At 41.6% G+C, this 23,027-nt stretch overlaps 1 protein-coding gene across 1 annotated transcript; it reads left to right on the plus strand.

Annotated features, from left to right (window-relative positions):
• The first annotated feature begins 3,208 nt into the window (after window positions 1–3,208).
• Window positions 3,209–22,685, plus strand: map7d2b (MAP7 domain containing 2b). Its single transcript, XM_062985976.1, has 16 exons — window positions 3,209–3,259; window positions 4,128–4,193; window positions 4,973–5,136; window positions 9,824–9,926; window positions 16,932–17,030; window positions 17,134–17,261; window positions 17,476–17,594; window positions 17,746–17,957; window positions 18,566–18,698; window positions 18,818–18,998; window positions 19,078–19,182; window positions 19,940–19,990; window positions 20,083–20,155; window positions 20,555–20,714; window positions 20,808–21,023; window positions 21,179–22,685. Exons 1-15 carry the CDS (start codon window positions 3,232–3,234, stop codon window positions 21,013–21,015), a joined length of 1,830 nt encoding a protein of 609 aa, XP_062842046.1. The 5' UTR covers window positions 3,209–3,231; the 3' UTR covers window positions 21,016–21,023; window positions 21,179–22,685.
• Window positions 22,686–23,027: the final 342 nt, after the last annotated feature.

The following is a 23,027-nucleotide window of genomic DNA, read 5'->3' on the forward strand; positions in this document are numbered from 1 at the left end:
TTCCCTATTGGTAGTTTAATTTTCTTGAGTTTGTATTTTCAATAGGTGTAAATTACTGTTGCTAACAGTTTGGTAGTGGTGATGGCAGAACTTTTACTTCCCATTAGCACAGTGAAGTTGTAAACATTTCTTTCCCAAAGCTCATGATAGAAGCTCCACTATTAAAATAAGCATAAAGCACCTAAACCAAGTTTTCTAACCACACGTCTAGGACCACGGTGCGTCAACACTGAAATAAACTGAGCCCTTATTTGGCTGGTGATGGCACTAGTGTGGGAGCAAATGTTCAAATTTAAATAGTGTCGAAAAAGGATTCCGATGTAAGGAGTCGACACGAAAGCAGTTTTTGTACCATGATGCTTGGATTAATAACTTCAATAGCTTTTTTAGAAATGTTCATCAAATTGCTCTAAAACAAGTTGTATTTTATCAAGTGTAACCCACATTACATACTACAACTCTTATACTGACACTTTTACCTTTTAATACATAATAATTAATGGATTAATGACTTAAATAGCATTTAAAGTATTCATCAAATTGCTTCACAACAAATTGTATTTCAGCAAGTGTAACCAACATTACATACTACACCTTTTCTTCATATTTTCAATAGCATTTAAAGTATTCAGCATATTAATAAATTCAATAGCTTTTAAAATATTCATCAAATTGCTCCAAAACAAGTTGTATTTCATCAAGTGTAACCCACATTACATACTACAACTGTTATACTGACACTTTTATCTTTCAATACATAATAAAAAACTCCTCAATAGCATTGAAAGTATTCAGCATATTAATAACTTGATATTCTGTGATCCTGATCATTTACATTTCAGGCATTTAGCAGACGTGTTTATCCAAAGCGACTTACAACTAAGACTGAACACGATTTTGAGCAATTAAGTCTTGAAGGCCTCACTTGTCGATGGTGGGGCTTGAACCGACCCCCTTCTGATTACAGTATGTCAGTGTAAGTGTCCGTGTGCTTCACATGAAGCGTTTTTGTGCTGATTTTTGCACCTTTCAGGACAGTCGGACTCTGGAGGACAGTTGCCATGGTTACCACATATAGAACCACGTTCAAGATGACGTAATGCATCGCTCACACAATTCAGGGGCGCAATGTGACGGAGTCGATTCCGATTCTGAGCAAAGGAGTCGATTCGCTCTCGACTCCTCAGAGGACACAAAAGCAGCTCTACTACTGTGATGCTTAACGTTGTTTATTACGTTGTTAACGTTAATTATTAATGCATTATTTACTGTTTATAATGATCGATCGTTAAATATTTAACACTCATTCTTTTTTCATTTTTTTCCATCAACTTGTGGCATTAATGCTTCAAGCTATAGTAACAGTAATAAAACAACTTCTATGACTTCTGATTAATCTATTATATATACAATATTATTATCAAACTATAATTAAATACTACAGGGTGTCCCTAAAGTCTGGACACATGAAATATCACTATCACCTATATGTTTACTAAAATATACACACATCATTTTCCAACTACCCAATTGCATTATGCGTCCTCTGTACTGATGTTGACCTCCACCCTGGTTGAGGAGAGCCGAGACTGACACGTGTGCAGTAACCAACAGAATCTTTTCACCTGCACGAGGCGAGTTCACATGCGGATCAGCTTTGTGTACAGATAGAGACTCCCTGATTGACGCATTATCCCCCGTCTTTGTTCAGGCACCATCAATTAGCCAGCAAAGGTCGTAATTGCATCAGTTACGAGGTCCCGTCCGGCTTCCATCCTGTATTAACAACAGCCAATTGTTGTTTGTGTAGGTGCCCAGCCTGCCGGATGTTATTGAAATATATTGAAAATATGCATTTTCTCTATGTGTCCAGACTTTAGGGACACCCTGTATATAAGTTCATAATCTTAATTACATTGGAGCTGGGTTCGATCCTCATCTCCTTTAGTGTCCAAGGGATCTTCCACTGTGTATACTGGTTTCTTTCCACTTCCCAAAGCATGCACAAAATCCATTGTCTTTTCTTTTATTATTATTATTATTATTATATTTCTATTGTATTATTATATTGTCATTGTATTGTTATCATTATTATTATATTATTAATATTACAGTACATTATATTATTATTATATTACTATTATCATTATTATTATTATTTATATTATTATATTGTTATTGTATAATAATAATAATTATTATTATTATTATTACATTATTATTATAATATTACATTATATCATTATTATAATATTATTATTTCATTATTATCATTATTATTATTATTTATATTATTATTATATTGTTATTGTATTATTATAATTATATAATTATATTATTATTATTATATTTCTATTGTATAATTATATTGTCATTGTATTGTTATCATTATTATTATATTATTAATATTACATTATATTATTATTATATTACTATTATTATTATCATTATTATTATTATATTGTTATTGTATTATAATAATAATAATAATAATAATTATAATAATAATTATTATTATTATTACATTATTATTATATTACATGATATCATTATTATGATATTATTATTATTATTATTATTTATGTTATTATTATATTGTTGTTTTATTATTATAATTATATTATTATATTATTATTATTAATAATAATAATAATATTATTAATAATAATATTATTATTATTATTATTAATATTACATTATATTGTTATTATTATATTACTATTATTGTTATTATTATAATAAATATTACATTATATTATTATTATTATATTATTATTAATATTACATTATATTATTATTATATTACGATTATTATCATTATTATTATTATTATTATTAGCAGTATTAGTAGCAGAAGTTTCTTAATTGTTCCTTAAGTAAAGAGCCAGTTTCATTGTCCACCTAAACAATGAGTATGGTTTTTTTTGTCTTTTAAACATTTTTATTCGTATTATTTACATTCAATTGAATCGACTCCCAGTTTATAGCGCATGAACCGAGAATCGACTCATTGAGTTCGACTCCCAGCTCCAGTAGTGAAAGGCTCCGCGTAATTTCCACATCGGTTCTCTGCTAAATAGATCGATGATAGGATTTCCTGTACTGACTTCCAGAGAAGGATGTATTTGACATTTTATTTACCACGTTATATGATGTAAACACGAACGTATTATCATCACAGCAAATCATTGTAAATGTGTTAATAATCTGTTGGAACAATAATAAAGGAAGATGACTTCAGTCCTGGAGAAACCTGCAAGTAAGTGACTGGGAATTCATTTCTTTCAGCCTGGGTGGTTCTTATGCAGGAGTGTCATTAATGACTGGTTTATTATACTGGGTTAAATGACTGAGAACTGTAATTAATGTAGGATAATTAAATGTACACAATCCAGTCGGATATTTACAGGATGCTCATATTCATCACATATTTATCTGGAAAATTGCATCCCTCACCAGTTACTGTGTAGTGTATTTTACTGTGCATTCATAGACAGAATGTGGAACCAACTGGTTTGTGTTTTGATTTCTATTTAATGTCTGTATTGCTGTATGAATCCCTGTAAATATCATTATGATGATGACCGCATATCATGAGATGCACTACTGTATGTAGTATGACGTAATAATCACTCATACAATGGAAGCAAAATGTAAATGCATATTTTTAAATAATCTGGAAATCCTGGGTAATCTTAAAATGATCAGTGAATATGTGTATGAATGTATAATATGTGCATTTGAGCATTTATAGTGTACAGTGGATCTATACATCTCTACCATTGTATTCAGGCAGAATGGGTGTGAGAGCTGCACTGTTGTAATATGAGATGTTCTATAAAGCATAAGTGTTGTAATGGATACACATTCCTGTAGATACCTACAGAACCCTGCACTGATATGTTGGCATCCTCAGATGAGAAGCCAAAAACAGAATGAGAATTTGAATCTTTGTAGATTGATGTAAATACTTGATCATTTTTAATGTTTTTGGGACAGTTTGACCTCACATGTTACTGATAATAGACAATCACTGCGATTATAAGTCGGCATTTCAGTGGATGGTGGAATGCTTGATTAAATTGTGTGTATTATTGTGTATTAAAAAATTTTTTTCTCCTTTTAAGATGGCACTTTAAAAAACAAAACCAAATCAGCCAAAGAAAAGAAGGAGGAGAACGAGAAAAATCAAGGTACGTTCACATAAAAAATCGACCGTCTTCTGAACTCCTCGGTTCGAACCTCGGCTCTGCTACCGGTAGGTTGGGCGCCATTTAGCGGTCACAATTGGCAGTGCCTGCGGCAGAAACAAATTGGCCACCGTGTCTGCTGGGTGGGAAAATTACCGGACCGAGTGGGCGGGGTCTTCAAACGAAGAAAAAATAGATCTTGCCAGACACACACTAGCCCACCAGTTCTGAGATCTCGAGCTCTCGAGTTCTCAGTCTCAGCTTTGCTATCAGCCAGCTGGGCGACTATACAGACGTACGATTGGCTGTGTGTCTGTAGGTGGATGGACAAAGGCTGAAACAGCCGGCACTGTTGTAATAAATGCAGATTTTAAATGATTATTTGAGGAGGGCTGAGGCTGCCACGCCCTCCTCCGGCACACACACAGTCGCTGACCACTTCTTTTCACCTGCCAGGGGCGGGTCTCACATGTGGAGAGCCTAGCACTGCTATCTGTGGTCAGCAGAGGGCAAGAGCGGCCTCTGCTGACCAGTCGAGGCGTCTGCACAGTGCGCGGTTGATCACAGATGGCAGTGTAAGGCTCTTCACATGTATACAGCAACCTTTAAGACTCCACCCCTTGGTAGGTAAAAAGAAGTGGTCTTGGGCATCACACTTACTTGTAGGGGCCGGTCCACATTCTGTATGTTTTAGAAATGGGAATACATCTAAAAATGAAGCATTATGATGATTTATTCATTATTTAGAGGTAATAATAGTCGTCCCCCTTGTGTGCACGAAGCAATTCGGGAGCAGGAGCTCTGGGAGAAGGAGCTCAGAGCCCAGAAACAGTTTGAGCGCTCGGTCGAGGAGCGTGGGAGGCGCCTGGAGGAGCAGCGGCAGAAAGAAGGGCGCCGTCGAGCCGCCGTGGAGGAGAGGAAGAGGCAACTCTGTGAAGTGGAGAAGGTAAATAAATATGACATGAACTGTTTGTAGCTTAAACTGTCTCACTTTCTTAATTTCTTTTACTGGGCGTGGACAAAATATCAGAAACCTTGAATCCACCTGAAAAATGAGCTTGGTTCTAAAGTGAATAGAGGAGTGTTGCAACTAACAGAGTTCCAGAAATGCTACGAGCTGTATACAATACAATCTGATCAAATGCCAGTTACAAAGATGCATAAATGGAGTTACGAATGACACGACTGTAACTCCTCGACATCCTAATTGAATTCTTGACCCTCGCCCACCAGGGAATCAAACCCAAGCCCTTCTTGTTGTAGTAGTTTCCAGAATCACAAATTGAAATGCGACCTCTGCTGTCTGATCGAGACACCAGCCTGAGAGGTGGAGGACTCACATAGAGCATAGCGTGACTCTCCATATGTGAGAATCACTGACTGGTGCAGTGAATGTGTCAGAGGAGGCCGAGTGCTAGTCTGCATCTCTCCTCAGCCAATGGGACTAATTGACTGCCTATTTATTTACCCAGCATTCCTTTCTCTTCTCCATGATGAATCCTCACACCCACTTCCTTTCTATTTATTCCACAGCTTTTTAAATGCTTGTTTTTCATTATGAATAAAAAGAGGGGGGTTATATTCTCAGAGTTCCCCTCTTCATTCACTTCAGATCGTAAACTTGGTGTAAGGAACACAAAGCCCGGACCTCTGAGCAGTAAAACCTTAATGTTGCCGAATCAGTAGCGATGTAACGATGCACCACAAGACGGTTAAAAATCGATTACATGTGTAACGATTCAAGTTATTTTTACATGTATAATGAATCGATGTTCACTTTAAACAGCAGAAAGTGCTGGCGCTATTCACCTCACCTGGTTGATGAGACTACAGGTTGCCAGGTTCGGAATTTTCCAGCCAAATGTATTCATGTGAGGATACTTTCTTTATTTAATGTGGGATTTCATTCAGTTTTTTTTACACAAAAAAAGAAATGTGCAGCAGTACTTTGCATAGTTTGTACCTAGCTAAAAAATAAAATTCATTATTTATTTAAAATTCATTATTTTTATTATTTTATTATAATTTTTTTTATTTTGTTTATGCATTTTCTCCCCTTTTTCTCCCTTTTAGCCAAGGACGGATTAAGGATAGTCTGGGCCCCTGGGCAAAGAGTAGACATTTGGAAAGGTTGACTGTAAATTCAAATTTATCATGGTTTTGAGCATTTTACTAGGACATTTTTCTTTTTCTGTTATGAATGATTTGTATTGTATCAATTCATCTGCCAGGCTCATGTTCAGATCTGAAGGATATGCTGCAGCGAGTGAGTTAGCCTTTAAAGTGAGCTCACTGTTGGACATATTGTCAGGCATGAAAAGAACATCAAATAGCTCAGTTAAGTGTGTGTATGCATTCAAACTGCTTGAAATTGCTTGTCTTAAATTTAAATAATTGCAAAATTGCTAAATTAATTTGTGTCTCTGCGCTTAAGAGAAATTGAACATAATAATTTTGAAACAATACAAATTCAGAAACATTAAGGTAAGGGCCTGAATCGCATATTTGCAACAAAACGTCTGTTATAAAATATGGTAGCTTGCCTGGCAATTTGTAGGTCCCTAGAAAGTCAAGGAGCCATGGTAAACGACTTCTATGGAAGTCAAGGGCCCCATAGCAGGGGCCCTCGTGATCAAGGGCCCTCTAATGGTATGCCCTGCTCTTCTCTAGGGCCCCCTGGTAGGGGCTCTCATAACCAGGGCCCTCTAAAAATATGCCCCCCTCTTTCCTAGGACCTCTAATAGCCAGAAGTCGAAGTCAGAGCAGTGCCACAACGCCTCATCCATTTTCATAAGGGGCCCAAAAGCATGGCTAGGGCCCCCAAAAGCATGGCTAGGGCCCAAAAGCATGGCTAGGGGCCCCAAAAGCATGGCTAGGGGCCCCACGAGGCCCTGGGGTCAAAGTCCCTAATAGTCAGAGGATCCTTAAAATGGAGGGCCCTCGGAAATAAAAATATATTGTATCATAAATGTTGATAGGCATCGCAAAATGTTTTGGGCCAGGGCCCCCCTGGGGCCCCCTGACCTCAAGGGCCCCTGGGCGCTGGCCCCACTGGCCCGGTCAGTAATCCAGCCATGCTTTTAGCGCGTCCAATTGCCCAATTGCGTCACGCTTCCTCTCCACCAATGCCGATCCCCACTCTGATTGAGGAGAACGTAGCTAACCTACGCCCCCTCCGACGCGTGGGCAGCAGCCGTATGCATCTTATCACCTACACTTTGACGAGTGCAGTGCAACTCAGCGTCGTGTACCGAGAGACACACCCTGACAGCACTCTTTTCTCATCTCTGTGCAGGCGCCATCAGTGAGCCAGCAGAGTCATAATTGCACCAGAGAGAGACCCCATCCGGCTTAGTCCCGCCCATATCTGAACAACAGGCCAATCGTTGTTCATGTGGCCGCTCAGCCTTAGCCGACAGGCAGAGTCGAGATTCGATACGATGTATTCGAGATCCCAGCTCTGGTTCCAGCATGTGTTTTTACCGCTGCGCCACCTGAGCGGCATTTTTATTATTTTAAAGGAAACTTTGTCACAATTTGTCTTCAATTTAATTTTGTTTAAAAAATGAATCGCATTGCATCATGGGTAGAGTGTATCGTTACATCCCTACGAATCAGTGTTTGCTTTTAATCAGTAAACACAATGAAATCCATCTGAACTGTCTGGGAACAAAGAGGGATTCCATTGTGTTTATTGATTGACAGCATGTCATTGCGTGACCCAACCCCCTGCCCCCCCCCAATGACCGCTCGTCAGGGCAGGATGACCTCACTGTTCCCGTTATTCATGGTACATCGACGTTCCTAAATCACAATTAGCACCGACAAATCCAGCGCAGTTTACCAGCAATATGCAACCAGGTGCTGAATGTGATTAGTAAGGTCTTAAAAGGGAAATAATGTAATAATAATATAATAATAATGTCCACGCTGTCGGATTGCACTGGACGTATAAATTCCCGTGGTCCATTCCAGCGTCCTGCGCAGCATCTGTAAGATTCAGCTTCACTTTAGACGACTCCAAACCCTGCCAAGCATTGATTTTGTTGTCGCTGCAGTGGCAGCACGATAAATCTATATCTAATTCCTGCACCGCTTTCAATGCGCTCACAGCCGAGGTCAGAAGTTTCCATATGCTTGTTTTGATGTCCACTGTATAAAGCGTTGTACAGTAAAGCTGACAAAAGCATCGTACCAACTTTGTAATGCCATCATTAAGCGCGTAGCCATTGATGCGCCGCTGCTCATCATCACATGATAATCTTTTTCCCCTTAAGCTTTTTTGAGCGTCCAAAATCAGAAATAAGATGGAGCTAAATCCAGACTATAAGCGTCTCTTAGTCTCTCAGACACGGCCGACTACTACTCCTCCCACCTTCCCTCGGATATATAGCTTAGTCATGTCCAATTCCCTCTAGTGCACTGTCTCTGCTTCATGCACTGTGGCCAAGAAGGACCGCAAACGTGTATTTAAAAAAACATACAATTAAATGAATTCTTTTATTTATTGTCTGTTTAACATTGCTTTATTCTGGTCAGGGTCATGGTGGGTCTGATTCAAGGGACGAAAGATAGGAAACACCCCAGACACACACACACTGGGTCATTTCTAACTGAATGTCTTTGGACTTGTGGGAGAACACACTTGCTCCAGCAATGAGGAACCCTGTTTCGGTCATTGTTCCTCCCACTACAGACACACAGCCAATCATGTGTCTGCGTAGGTGCCCAGCTAACCAATAGCAGAGCTAGCACTCTGACCTAAGAAAGAGCATGCAAGAACATGCAAACTCCACACAGTATGGACCTCGCCCACCAGGGAATGGAACCCAAGCCCTTCTTGTTGTAGTAGTATCCAAAATCACAATATGAAATGCGACCCCTGCTGTCTGGTTAAGACACCAGCGTGAGGGGTGGAGGACACACATAGGGCATAGCATGACTCTCCATATGTGAGAATCACTGGCCGGTGCAGTGAACGTGTCAGAGGAGGCCGAGTGCTAGTCTGCATCTCTCCTCAGCCAATGGGGGTGACGAATTATGTTTCTAGTCTCCATGCAGATGAGACCGAGCGATTCCTCGTACGCTACAGACGCGGTACGTTCAGATCAGGTTGAATCCAGAGGAACTGGGAAGAGAAACGTGAGCTGGACGGAGAGAGGATTGAGTTACAGCGAGTTCCCGTTAGCCAGATCCGGCCTGTATCATTACCACAGATACAGCTGGTGCTGATCGAGGAGGGGGGTAGGGGCGTGGTTTTCTGGCTGGTTGTCTGGCTGCGTACTCGTTTGGATGCACTCCGTCACCTGAGAGAAAGAGAGAGAGAGAGAGAGAGAGAGAGAGAGAGAGAGAGAGAGAGAGAGAGAGAGAGAGAGAGAGAAAGAGAGAGAGAGAGAGAGAGAGAGAGAGAGACTAGCAGAGAGACACACATACAGAAGTGTAGGGCAGGGCCCTTATTTACCAGCAAAGCAGTTCTGTGTGTGTGTGTGTGTATACGTGTGTGTGTGCGTGTGTGAGGGAGAGCAGAGGCGGTTGGCATGGAGCAGCCGGCCTGGTCTCCATCCTCACGCCGCCGCAGTGACAGCTCAGTAACAGAGAGTCTCTTCTTCCCTGTTTTGGAACGGAACGAGCAGGAGCACCTGGAGGCACTGATGAGGCGCTCGGGGGAACGCGGACCGCCGCTGGAGCAGAGACCCAAACGCTGGACGTGGGGAGGCCCGGCCCGAGCCTGCGAGGGTGAGTCTGATTACGGGGGAGGGCTGGGAGGGAGGGAGGGTGTGTAGGCTGCATTGCAGGGGAGAATTCGGGTCGAAAAAGCCTGCAGAGGTGTTCCGTGTGTGTGTCTGAGCACGTCGTTGCGACGGTGATGAGGCTTCGTGAGGAAAATGCAGTGAAATTAATGTTTTGGGGTTTTTAATGCCAGTATAAGCAGGTAGAGGATCAGACAGTCTTTTCTGTGTTTGTATACATACCTAACAGCAGGATTTTAATATGTACAGTGCTTTTTTACTTTGGTTGTAGCACATTGCTGGGTTTGGGATTTTTGGGTCTAGCTGGGTGTGACCCATCAATCAAAGAACGTTATTAGAACCTTTTATCTAATAACATAAAATCTATAACATCCAATAACACTGTTAATCTCTCTGACATCTGACAGGTTCAAGTAGGGTTAGAAAAATAATGTTCCAACTGTGGAAGGTCTGATGATTTAGTTCGATTATATGATACCACTGGTCCATGGGTGGCACGGTGGCGCAGTGGGTAGCGCTGCCACCTCACAGCAATAAAGGCTTGGGCTTTTGTGTAGAGTTTGCATGTTCTCCCTCTGTCGGTGTTCAGTTTCCTCCCACAAGTCCAAAGCCTTGCTACTAATTGTGTGTGTGTGTGTGCTCTTTCCTTTTGCACAAAGAATCAGACCCACCACAACCCTGACCAGGATAAAGATAAATAAATGTCTGGAGGGGGTTTGACATGTTCTCCCAGAGTTGCACTGCTTTCTCCGACCTCCCTAAAACATATAACAGGATGACTGTTGTTCCTAATTCCACTTAGATGTGAGTGAGTGGGTGTTTTTCTTTTGTTATATATGGATGGTACCGCACCCACTACAACCCTGACCAGGATAAAGATGAATAAATGTCTGGAATGGGTTTGACATGTTCTCCCAGAGTTGTGCTCTGGTTCCTTGCACCTCCCTAAAACATATAACAGGATGACTGTTGTTCCTAATTCCACTTAGATGTGAGTGAGTGGGTGTTTTTCTTTTGTTATATATGGATGGTACCGCACCCACTACAACCCTGACCAGGATAAAGATAAATAAATGTCTGGAATGGGTTTGACATGTTCTCCCAGAGTTGCACTGCTTTCTCCGACCTCCCTACAACATATAACAGGATGACGGTTGTTCCTAATTCCACTTAGATGTGAGTGAGTGGGTGTTTTTCTTTTGTTATATATGGATGGTACTGCACCCACTACAACCCTGACCAGGATAAAGATAAATAAATGTCTGGAGGGGGTTTGACATGTTCTCCCAGAGTTGCACTGCTTTCTCCGACCTCCCTACAACATATAACAGGATGACGGTTGTTCCTAATTCCACTTAGATGTGAGTGAGTGGGTGTTTTTCTTTTGTTATGTATGGATGGTACCGCACCCACTACAACCCTGACCAGGATAAAGATAGATAAATGTCTGGAGGGGGTTTGACATGTTGTCCCAGAGTTGTGCTCTGCTTCTTTTGCGTCCCAAAATGTGCACTATTTATTTGGCGACACCTACCCTGGCTGTGGAGGGTTGCTGGCTAGCTCACACCTCCGCCATTTATCTAAAGCGACTTACAGGATTGTGACAGTATACAAGCAATCTAAGCAATTGAGGATTAAGGGCCTTGCTCAAGGGCCCAACTGTGACAACCTGGCAGTTGGCACCAGCAACCTTTTGATCACTAGTCCAGTACCTTAACTGCTAGGCTACGACTGCCTCTGACCAGACAGTAGGAGTCGCTGTTGCAACAGCCGGTTGTGTCTGTTGAGTGCCAGGCCAGGCCAGCGGTACTCCCGAGAATCGATCTTTAGAATCCAGCTAGCTGCTGCTGAGCTGCTGTGCCACCCAAGTGCCCGCATTTTTTATTAGGGCCGTAATAAATTCACAGATCACAGATTTCACTGATTTTTAAAGAAAAGTGTCACATTTCACAGCGGTCATTAAATTACACTCATAAATCGAGTGACAGAATAAATGGAAGCTACAATATACAGCACAGCTACCTTAACGGTTGAATGTAAACCTAGAACATCCAGCGACGGTCTCAAAGATGAAAATACTCGTCCGTGTTTTGACCCCCTCACCTCTGTGTCCACAGGATTGGTTGTTAGTTTTTAGACTCAGTCACCCGAGTCGTGTTTTTAGCTGCTTTACTTTGACATCTTAGACATTTTGACTAAGCGATTGCTAACTAAATTGCTGTAGGATAGTGCAGATTAACCAGTAAACGTGAAGCACTTGAACGCTACATGAATAAGGAAGGGCCTTATATATTAGACAAAGCCACAGATAAGTAAAAGAGAGCGTCACTGTATCTGAATCATACAGGAGGACTCAATTCCCAGGAATCAATGCGGTGCTATAAACAGGAGGTGCATGATTTATTAGTGAAAGGCACTCTGGGGAATGTAGTGCTTTGCTAACTTGCTTTCGAGCGTTTTTCTCATTGATGGCTGGAATTAATGCGGCCTTTTTAAATAGGACACAACGTGCCAAACACGACTGTTCGACTTCAACTGTATTAATTAAATCTGGTTGGTTGCCAAACATGTCATTCAGCATCATATCCATCTTTAAATAAAGGTGCAACATCCGCTGGGTACCACTGCATAGACTCGTCAATGTTTGCACCAGAAATCCTTGTTTTAATGCCTCTTTCTGCCTGTTTGGAAGCACGATATTAGCTGCATGGCTAGCATTTCAGCAGAAACAGGACGGCGTCAGTGCTTTTCCAATATCCGTACTCTCCAAGGAGCGCTTCGTCATTCCATCCAGCCGCAGCTTAGCAGCGTAGATCGAGCGCACCCTCGAGTCGGAGATACAGCCTGGATTATACAGCTGTGAGGCAAATCGTGCTGATTTAGCTGTGAGAAATTTCACATCGATGCAGCTGAATAAACGCAGTAAATTCTGGTGTCACTATTGCTGTACCGCCCCCCCTTCCCTCCCCGCACTCTGGTGTTATCGACTGTGGGGAAGGTAAACGCCGCTCTGCTCAGTCAGCCTGAAATTTCCCTGATTCCTCCAGCACTGGCTTTTATTCTGAGTGCATCTCTTCAGCATATAAAGTAAATCAGGCTGTGTTTTTCCACAACACGATGGCTGGTAGACAGGGGGCGATACAGAAGCACCCACCCACCTTCCCAAAATCTGTGGTGCATTAATAATGACCTTAATGAATCAAAAACAAGCTGCTATTTCTACACAGGTTTGAGCTAAATACACCCAGACCTATCTGGCATCCATCTGGTTGACCTTATATACTGACTGTAATAACTGACTGTAGATCAGCGGTCCCCAACTTTTTTTGCACCACAGTTTCATACAAGATATAGTTTCACAGACCGGCAGGAGCGGGAGGATTATAACAAGCATAATAAAAAACACAAAGTGCATAACAATACTACTCACCAATGATGGAAAATCACGCTCCCACCTAGGGGTGATAGGAGACAATAACACCCGAAGTGTGTTCCTTATGTCCAGTCTCATCCGTAACTTTGTTTCGGTTGCCGCCACTGCAGAAAATCCTGCGTCAAAGAGCAACAGACGGATGTTATTAAAAGACAACTTGTTTTTTTAGTGTGATTGTCAATAAAACATAAAAAAATTGAATTATTTATTCTTTCTGTGTGGCCCGGTAATAAATGACCCAATAAATTGCCCGGTGGTTGGCCCACAATAGCACCCCACTGACCCAATGATATCTGGGTGGTGGACTATTCTCGGCACCGCATTGAGACTAACATAGTGACATATCACTGTATCAGGTACAGCAGTGTTGTTGGGATTATTAGAAACCCATCCCTTATTAGTAGGTGTAGGCGGAGCTATTTTCCTTATTCATGCACAATGTATGTTATTCTATCTCTAGCCTTTTATCATTGGACGATTTCTAATCACATGACACTACATATATACAGTATATTGGCTTACTTACGTCAAGGTGTTTAAAAATCCCAACAACACTGCTGCACCTGATACATTCCGATCACAACAACACATACTATCACGTGAGTGTAATTTTAAGGCTGAATAAGGTCAACCACCCTAATAATATCTGGTCAGTGCGGGTCCAATGAGGGGGACAAAAGTTAGAGTCAGTCACTAACTGTATACCATCAAAGTGCATCCACATTGCAGCAGTAGCTCATACAGTAAAATAGCACAAAATGGTTGGTGATCGTATTAGAATTCATAAAATGAGCTGACTATATATGAGTTATTCATGTGAACCGACCTGATTGGATAACGTCTGTTGGGTGGGAGGGCTCATCACTGATGGCACCTGCATAGAGACGGGAGATAATAGAGATCAGTGCACGACTCTTCGTTATGAGGCGATACTGATCCATGTGTAAATCTGCTCTGTGCGGGTGAAAAGAAGCGGTTGGCAACTGCACACGGGTCTGCAGCAGTAGTGGCCAGATATAACCAGGGTAACTGGATATGACTAACCTGCAAGAAAAGGATGAAAACCTTGGATGAAAAATGCTTAAATAGAATAGAAAACCCATAGACATATTTATTGATCATGGTCCAGGCTGCGGTTGTTTCTAGAAGAACCTGCTCTCAGATAACCTGCACAGATCATCAGCATGATAGACGCACTGAACTTCAGGCTGTTTAGTAGAAGCAGATCGTATTACCCATGAAGCTTTGCTCGAAAAACATTCAGCCGCTCCACCACAAGAGCTCTAGCTCTTTCCATCAGGCTCGTTCTGTCCACCCAGACCCAGATGTATGAATATTTTATTAAGATGTTTCGTTTCATTTCTTTTGTCGGACAGAACACGTATCAACTGTAAAAAAAAACAAAAAAAAACACAGCAGATTGAAATTATATTCACTTGGGAGCTTTTTGAACCTGGATAAACATACCAGTGTAAATTATTGCCATCCAGGTAACGGTAGCGTTTTGTAATATGTTACCTCTTAGCCTCAAGGATGTAATTGTAGAACTACAAAGTGCTTCTATATGGTAAGTGGAGCTGATAAAATGGACAGTGAGTGTAGAAACAAGGAGGTGGTTTTAATGTTATGGCTGATCAGTGTATTTTCACTAAACTTTCCACCACAAGGGTCGAACCAAGGCTACCAGGTCACATGATGCTGTTTTTTATTAAGTAAAATGCATGAACCTGTGCTTTCTCTGCTGTGCGTCAACTGCTCCATAGGTGATCCTAAAATCAAGCTGTTCTCTTCCGCTGCTCTTTCAGTCCCAGCCAATCGGCTTGCCCCTCTCCCTCCAGGAAACCAATCCAGAGCTGGTACTGAGCTTCGCTTCTGCTGCTTTTATTGTCGTGTCCTCATCGCTTGGATGTATTCAATCAACCACAGTGTGTGTGTGTGTGTGTGTGTGTGTGTGTGTGTGTGTGTGTGTGTGTGTGTGTGTGCGTGCGTGCGCGTGCATGGATACTGATCATGTGTTCATCAGGATTGCTGTGGTGTGCCGTGGTGTGACGTAGGTCTGTAATGTGTTAGTGTTTGGTGTGCATGGTCACGAATCACCAGGTTTTACATCTCCATGGTATGAAATATAGACCCGGATGGATGGAGATCGTGTGTCTCTGTGAAATTTGACACCGTTCGGGATTAAAACCCAGCATGAATCGTTCATCATTAGGACAGAGTGTATGGAAGATCAGCTTTGAATGCTGATTTTGTTATAGGCTCAGGCTGGAAGGGCGAAAATGTACTTTAATTCCATCAGACCAAACTTGATTATATGAGATCACAGCACCATTAGCCTGGCTTTTAAATCCTTTACATTCCAATTCATATTTATGTATCAGATTTAAAAGATGGGTCGTGTAAATAAACTGATCGAGGCACAAACAAATAAGATTTTATTTATTATAGTTTACGTCTAGCAAAATAATAACTTGAGTTGGCATGATAGAATCATTTTGGGGATTGATACCACTATCAGGGACCAGTGACAATTCCTGGTACCAAATCTATGTCACAGGAGATGCAGAAATACAGGGAAGGTAAAGCCTAGTGGTTAAGGTACTGGACTAGTAATCAGAATGTCATTGGCTCAAGACCCACTACTGGCAGGTTTCCACTGTTGGGCCCTTAAACAAGGCCCTTTACCCCCAATTGCTCAGACAGCATACTGTCACAGTACTGTAAGTCGTTTTGGATAATAGCATCTACTAAATGCTGAAAGTAGCAGTGCTTCAAGTAGTTAAACTGAGTTTTTTATCATGTCAGTGGTGACAATTATGTCTTTAATTATTCCCACCATTGGAGGGCATTTGGAGTCACTGAGTAGCATAAAATAAGCAGATCTACGATGTTTGTCATCCAAGCATGGTGGGTAGATGTGTTATTTCATTCAGAAACCACAGCGTCATGTCCAATAGCCTTTAAATTGAATGATTATGAACTTGATGCACAGAGACTTAAGAAAAGGAAACTACAAACCTCAAACCTAGTTCTCTACATCAGGGTTTTTTTCAAGCAACCCAGGCAACACAAACGATGCATCAGAAGGAAACACAAAGCAAAACATGCTTAATGAATAAAAAATAGAGGCAATCTGGTGCCACTGTGGTTTACAAGATGTAACATAAAGCCTCCATATGGGGGCATTCGTGTGCAAGTTTATTTTTTTAATGTTTGAGTTAGACAGGATTGTGGTACTGACTCAGTTTTGCACCAACTGCACTTATAAAGAATATTATTGTATAGTTTAAACCATGGTTTTGGTCTTTTGATGCCAGGTGAATACATTTGCAAACACTAATAATAAAACACTAAATAATAAAAATTTCCACAAAGGAATAGTTTCTATATAGGTAATTTAAATGACCAGTGTTTTCTATTGATACATTTTAGACATCACTTCTTTCATGGCAGATCCTGTTCAGTTTGTTTTAGGTGCAATTTAGGTCGTTCTCTCAAGCTTGGTAGTTTGTTTGTCATGTTAATGTTTGCCTGAACTAAATACCCTCCTCCCTGCAGTACCAGATTTCATGAAACCACCAGGGTGTCCAGATTCAGACCTGATCGACTGCCTTTCCTCCTCACCCTCCTCTGCTGCTCTAGCTCAAACAGGAAGAGGTGAGCCTGAAGGTCGTCCACTGCTGAACATAACTCATCATGCTTTCTCGCCTCTCCTGTATCCTGACCCTGCCTTTTCTTTCTTGTCTTTGTTCCTATTTAGCCTCGCCCAGCCCCCACAGGTCACCTTACAAAGCATCTCCCAGCAGATCTGAGCGCAGGAAGACCATCGCTTCATCCAGAGCATCAGAGGAATCTCACGGTGTCGCCACCACTCCCAAAACCCCTCAGGTCGGTCGGTCCTCGGTAGAGTGATTGTTTTAGATTTAAATCTGGTACCCAGACTGCAGGATGCAAAGCACAGAGGAGACGGTTTCCTAGCAACAGTACTTATCTGATCTCAGCGTGTCTAGTTTGCATAGCTCTAGGCTGCCAAAATCTTGCAATATTTCTTGCCAATATTTTATTTTTACATTTAAAGTTTGTCGTGTGTTTTTAAATGCAGGCAGAGAAGCAAAACGGGGAGAAAGTCTTCAATAACACTGAGAACGACTCCTCAGCGAAGCATCTGGAATCTCCCATGACACCAACTAAGAGCAGCAAGAAATCCGGCACACCTAAAAGGTTTCAGCATCCGAACCCAAACTGTTTTCTGTATTAAACGCCTTATTATACAGATCTGAAGTTTTTCCACTCAGATTACCTTCTTCATCTTCTAAACATTATCTCCACTGGTTCCCTAAACTCCCCCTTTTCATTCTGTTCGCTTCTAAAGGTCCAAGTCATGTAAAAGTCGTCTTCAGTCTCCCTGTTCACCTGGGCTGTTTCCCACCTCACCCATGAGGCACAAAGCCATGACCCCTGGTGCCGACAGCAATAAGAGATGGGACATAGATGAGAAAGGAGGTGAATTTAAAGGCTCTAGCACTCTAGAGAGGAAGACCTCCAGAACAGAGAAGATCCCCAAATCTACGAGCAGAGAACTTGGTAAGGCCATGACTGGACACTTCAGCGGCTAAAAAACGAATATATGACCATTTTTCCCACTTCATTCATACCCAGTTTACTTCTAGGCTAATTTTATTATTTCTCAACAGCCAGGAGGGTGAGGACTAACATGGGCTTCTTTTGAGACACTTGTAGCCAGCTGCTTCATCTTTCTGAGCAGCAGCATAAAAATCCAGCTTATAGTTTTACTCTAGTCAATTTTACTTTAGTCTTCTGCTGCTGTGGATCCCCGAATGAATTCCAGGAGGGTATACTGCTGCTTACGCCTCCTCCAACCCGTGCACAGTCCTTGTGAAGTCCATGCTTTCTGCACAGGCGCTTCTATCTGCTAACCAGGGTCCTTACACAGCTTTTAAAGACCCCACCCACTTAGTCCCGTCATCCCGCCCTAGCAGACACGACGGCCAATTATTGTCTGCTGCAGGCTCTGCCAATTGTGCCCACTAGATGGCGCCCAGACGACTGGTGGCAGAGCTGAGATTCAAACTGAGGTGTTCAGAATCTCGGCACTGGTGTGCTAGCGGAATGAGAACTAACAATGACTAAATTAGATTAAAACTGTTTTAACTGGTTTATGTCTTTATCAGAGTCTCCAGTGACTCCGACTGGGAAAGCCGGTACCACCGATGCTGAGGAGGCCTCCAGACTGCTGGCTGAGAAACGCCGCCTCGCCCGGGTGCAGAAAGAGCAGGAGGAGAAGCAGCGGCTGGAGGAGGAGAGGTGAAAATATTGGCTTCTAGGCTTCTAGAGCATGTATCACTGTTCACAGTCAAGTAAGCATTACATTGCTGTGGCTTTAGAGGCTGCACCATTTATATTTTCCTCTATGTGCTGGTTAGGCTTCGGGCCGAGGAGCTACAGAGGAAGCAGATGGAGGAACAGGAGCGGAAGGAGCAGGAGGCCCGGCGTCTGGAGGAGGAGAAGCAAAGGCAAGAGGAAGAGTGCAGAAAGAAGGAGGAGGAGGACAAGCGGCAGAAGGCGAGACGTTTGAAAGACCTGCAGGACCAGCTGGACAGGGAGGTCAGTGTCTGTATTAACTCGTAAAGTCTTAATTTCGATGGATTCAGAGGTGATGTTTGTGGGTTTTGGTGTGTAACAGAGAGAAGAAGCTTTCCAGAGGATACAGCGGGAGGCTGAGAGACAGCAACAGCACAGAGAGCAGCTGAAACTGCAGGAGGAGCAGGAGCGACTGCAGAGAAAGAAGGTTCTTACCCGTTCCTCTATTTTCCCCCCTTTTCTGCACAAATTAGACCCTCAACACCCATACTGGCCACAGACAGTCCTCCATTATGAGTATGCATATTTAAAGACCCCACCCACTTGGTGCGGTCATTTCCCCACCCAGCACACATGGTGGCCAATTAGTGTCTGCTGCAGAGCCGAGATTTGATCCGTGGTGTTCAGAATCTCAGCGCTAGTGTGCTAGCGGAATATCCTGCTGTGCCACCTAGATGCCTCTACAATAGTTTTTGTACATTGCACATTGTGGTTTTAGGTTAAATCCACTCACAGTTTACATGAGTACATACAGTATGTATCTATTAGACAGTGTCATTTTATGTAGCCTAATAAGAGCATAAGACCAATCTGGACTGCAGGCAAGCCAGTCTAGCATGTACACTCTCTGATTGCGCAGCCATGTGGTTATAGGACGTGGAAATATGCACGAACGTTCCTTGCGATTGTGGATACAGCGATGAACATTGTTTGGCCAAAGAATACCTGAGCCCATGTGGTGACATCTATCATTCTGGTTTTAAATACAGTGCTGATTTCCTAAGTCTTTTGATAATATTATGCACTGTAGATGGTAAAATATCCACATTTCTTGCAATCACTTGTTGAGAAATGTTGTTCTATTATTCACTGTTGTATTTTAAGCCTTCAAACCTTAACCCAAATTTGTAATATAGTGTTGACATAAAGGATCAGACATTTAGTTAAACTTCTTCTTTTCACAGCGGATTGAAGAAATCATGAAAAGGACCAGAAAGACTGATACAGAACCAAAGGTAAGATCCATAAACACAAGAATAAGATCTCAGAAGAAATCTCAGGTATCAGACTTATTTTTTTGATTGTTGCACACTTTATTCTTGAACAGAAGGATGAGCTGCACATCGAGCCCAGCTCACCCCTGATCCAGCCGGTTTCAGAAACACTGCTGGAGTCTAGAGGTAAGTGCAAATCATTGTATAAAATGCAGAAAATAGAACTGAAATCCAGCTTGTAACTGCTTAATAGTACACCTACTAGCAATAGGCGTGGCTTAAACCCAATTTATTAGCACGGGTGTCCACATACTTTTTGCCATAGGATTACATTATTATTATGATTATTTTTAGTTTTGTGTTTTGGGGCAACATACATTATTACAGATTGGTACCACATCATTATGTACTCAAATACTTATTGAATTCAAAAGTCTGTGTCTGTATAAATAGGGCCAGTTTGGCTTATCCCATAAAAGTACATGAAACAGTGGTCTCTTACCAAGATCCAGAATGGTCCCCAAATCCTACAGGTACATACTGCAGCTTCAAATATGTAATAACACAGTGTCATTCTTCTGATAGATGCTGCTCAGACTAACGGTCCCTCCATTGGGATTTCGGTGTTAAAGACCAATGAATTCCCATCACCTGCTGGCTCACCTATGATAACCCTGGAGCCACTCGAAGCCAAGTGTAGTGCAGCAGATGACCTATCAGATGGCGTCCAGTCCATGGACGTCAGGTAAGCCGTCTCCCATCATAGTCACTACAGTATATGCATGTCAGAATCAATGCCAATGTTTATGACAATATAAGATGTTTACTCCTGTTTCAGCCCAGTGTCCAGAGAGGATCTGATCCAGGAATTTTCTCCCATGTACGAGAGCGCTCAGGCTCTGGATCTGCTGCGTCTAACCGGCCACGCTGCATATCCTAAAGCAGGGGATCTGAACAAAAACCTGATCCAGAGCTTCAGCAGTGCTGCTGCAGACTCAACGCTCATCCAGAGTCTCGGACCAAGCATGGACAAGCTTACTGTCTAGTGCAACAGGTAAGTAGTGGCTAAATTGAGGCAGTAGTTGGGTTGCTGTTTTTGTCTGGGCACACTGGTCAGCTCCAAAGTTAATGGAGAGTTTCGAGTCTGTACATTAATCTCAGTCGTTTCAGTCAAACTCTGCTTCTGACAATTCTGCTTCTTTTTTCTAGGGTATCTTCACATCATGGCTTTCATTTAAAGGAATGGATTCATCCTTCGTCTGTCGTGCCTCAGTTCCAGTTCTCCAACCTGTCTGCGCTCTGGAAAACGGAGAACAAGCACCGATATGATTTGATCAGAAAAGTAGTTATACATAGAATCGAGCTTTGCCTTTTAGCCATAGGTATTCCATTTCTAAAGATTTCACTGTTGTCATTGCCAGGGAAGGCAACTGTAATACTGCGGTCATAGTGATATTTATATTCCTGTATAATCTGTAGCGTTAATGAATGGTACAAAACACGAGGCTTGTAGCAGCTTTATAAGATGTTTTGCATTTGCTGTGAAAGCATAAATGACCAGCAAACTGACTGTTTGTATCTGTGTTGAGTGTGATCTGTAAGTTATGTGGGGTTCACAAATATTAAATATACTTCTACAGCAAACAAAGTAAAGGCTTGCAAATACATGCCGTCATTTACGTATTTATTACAATTGTTCATAATACTGTATCACTGGCAAGGCCCTTAGCAATGTTGGGCAAGCTACTGTAGCTACATGGTGCACTAGAGTACACTAAAGTGTATTTAAGCTACTTTAATTACACTTAAGTTACACCCGTAAACGATGGCACATATTCACTAATTACCAATATTACCTTTAAGATGTCAGAAAATTTAATCTTGTAAGTCACTTCTACTGCTAATAATACAAATGAACACCTAGCTAATGTCTGTACTTCTTTATATAATATGTATTATATTAAAATAATAATATTTAGGCTGAATTAAATGTGTTCACTTTAATTTATATATTTTCAAATCACATTAGCTGTACTAACTTTATGGGCACCACCGTACCACTGGCCCAGCCCACCACAGAAAGAATTGGCAGCAGTAGCGACTCCTACTGTCTGCTTAAGGCGTCGACACAAGCGCCAGATGAACAAGGAGAAAGAAAAATAAAGGGTTACAATTCTGTCTAATTGATACTACTACAAAACTCTAAAACGGGGAACTGATAACATTGCAGTGATGCTACCGTCCATTGTTGTACTATGCAGGCCAGGCAAACCCCAGTAACTCTACATTTTAAACAAAGTGTGACACAAAATTTTAAAGCAACGCTGTGCTGTACAGTAACCGTGCTGATTCCAAGCTCTCCTATATGCTGTGTATGCGTATCTTGTAAAATGGCTCTGTTCATACCATCTTGTACACTCAGGGTGTTGGCAAACTTTGCATGTGAGATTAGTCATAATGATATCTGATGTTCACTGGTGGGATTATGTAACGTATATGATGCTGTCATGTAACACACCCGGAGAACTTACTCAGCAAAGGACCTACTTGGATGTTTAGACATTCTAAATGATTCTGTTGTATTAAATGTTACAGAAGATGCTGAGGAAAGTATGATTCGTTGTCACTTCATGGTGATAAATGATGCATGGATTAAATGCTCTGGAGTCACTGAAACCTGGGAAATGAATATATCAATAAAATTATTGAGCCACAATTTTGTCTTTATTGTGAAATTCATTAAAACCGTATCTTCTGAAAAAAGAAACATTAAGGTATATTAAAGCATTTTCTTTAATAGCCTGTACATAATTTTTCTCAAAGAAGCAGAATTACTACAGGAGAATTACTAAGGTTCTGCATTGTGCCCAGCCTTTTTGGGATGCTTCAGACCCATGGCAATTCTCTGTGTGTGTTTGTGTGATGGATGGATGGACGGACGGACGGACGGACGGACGGATGGTATATAAATGGAGGATGGACGAGTGGGTGGGTAGACGAGGGGATTGATGGATGGATAGATGGATGGATAGTATGGATGGATAGATGGATGGTATAT

The sequence above is a fragment of the Trichomycterus rosablanca genome, chromosome 23 (assembly GCF_030014385.1).
Source record: "Trichomycterus rosablanca isolate fTriRos1 chromosome 23, fTriRos1.hap1, whole genome shotgun sequence".
Lineage (NCBI taxonomy): Eukaryota > Metazoa > Chordata > Actinopteri > Siluriformes > Trichomycteridae > Trichomycterus > Trichomycterus rosablanca.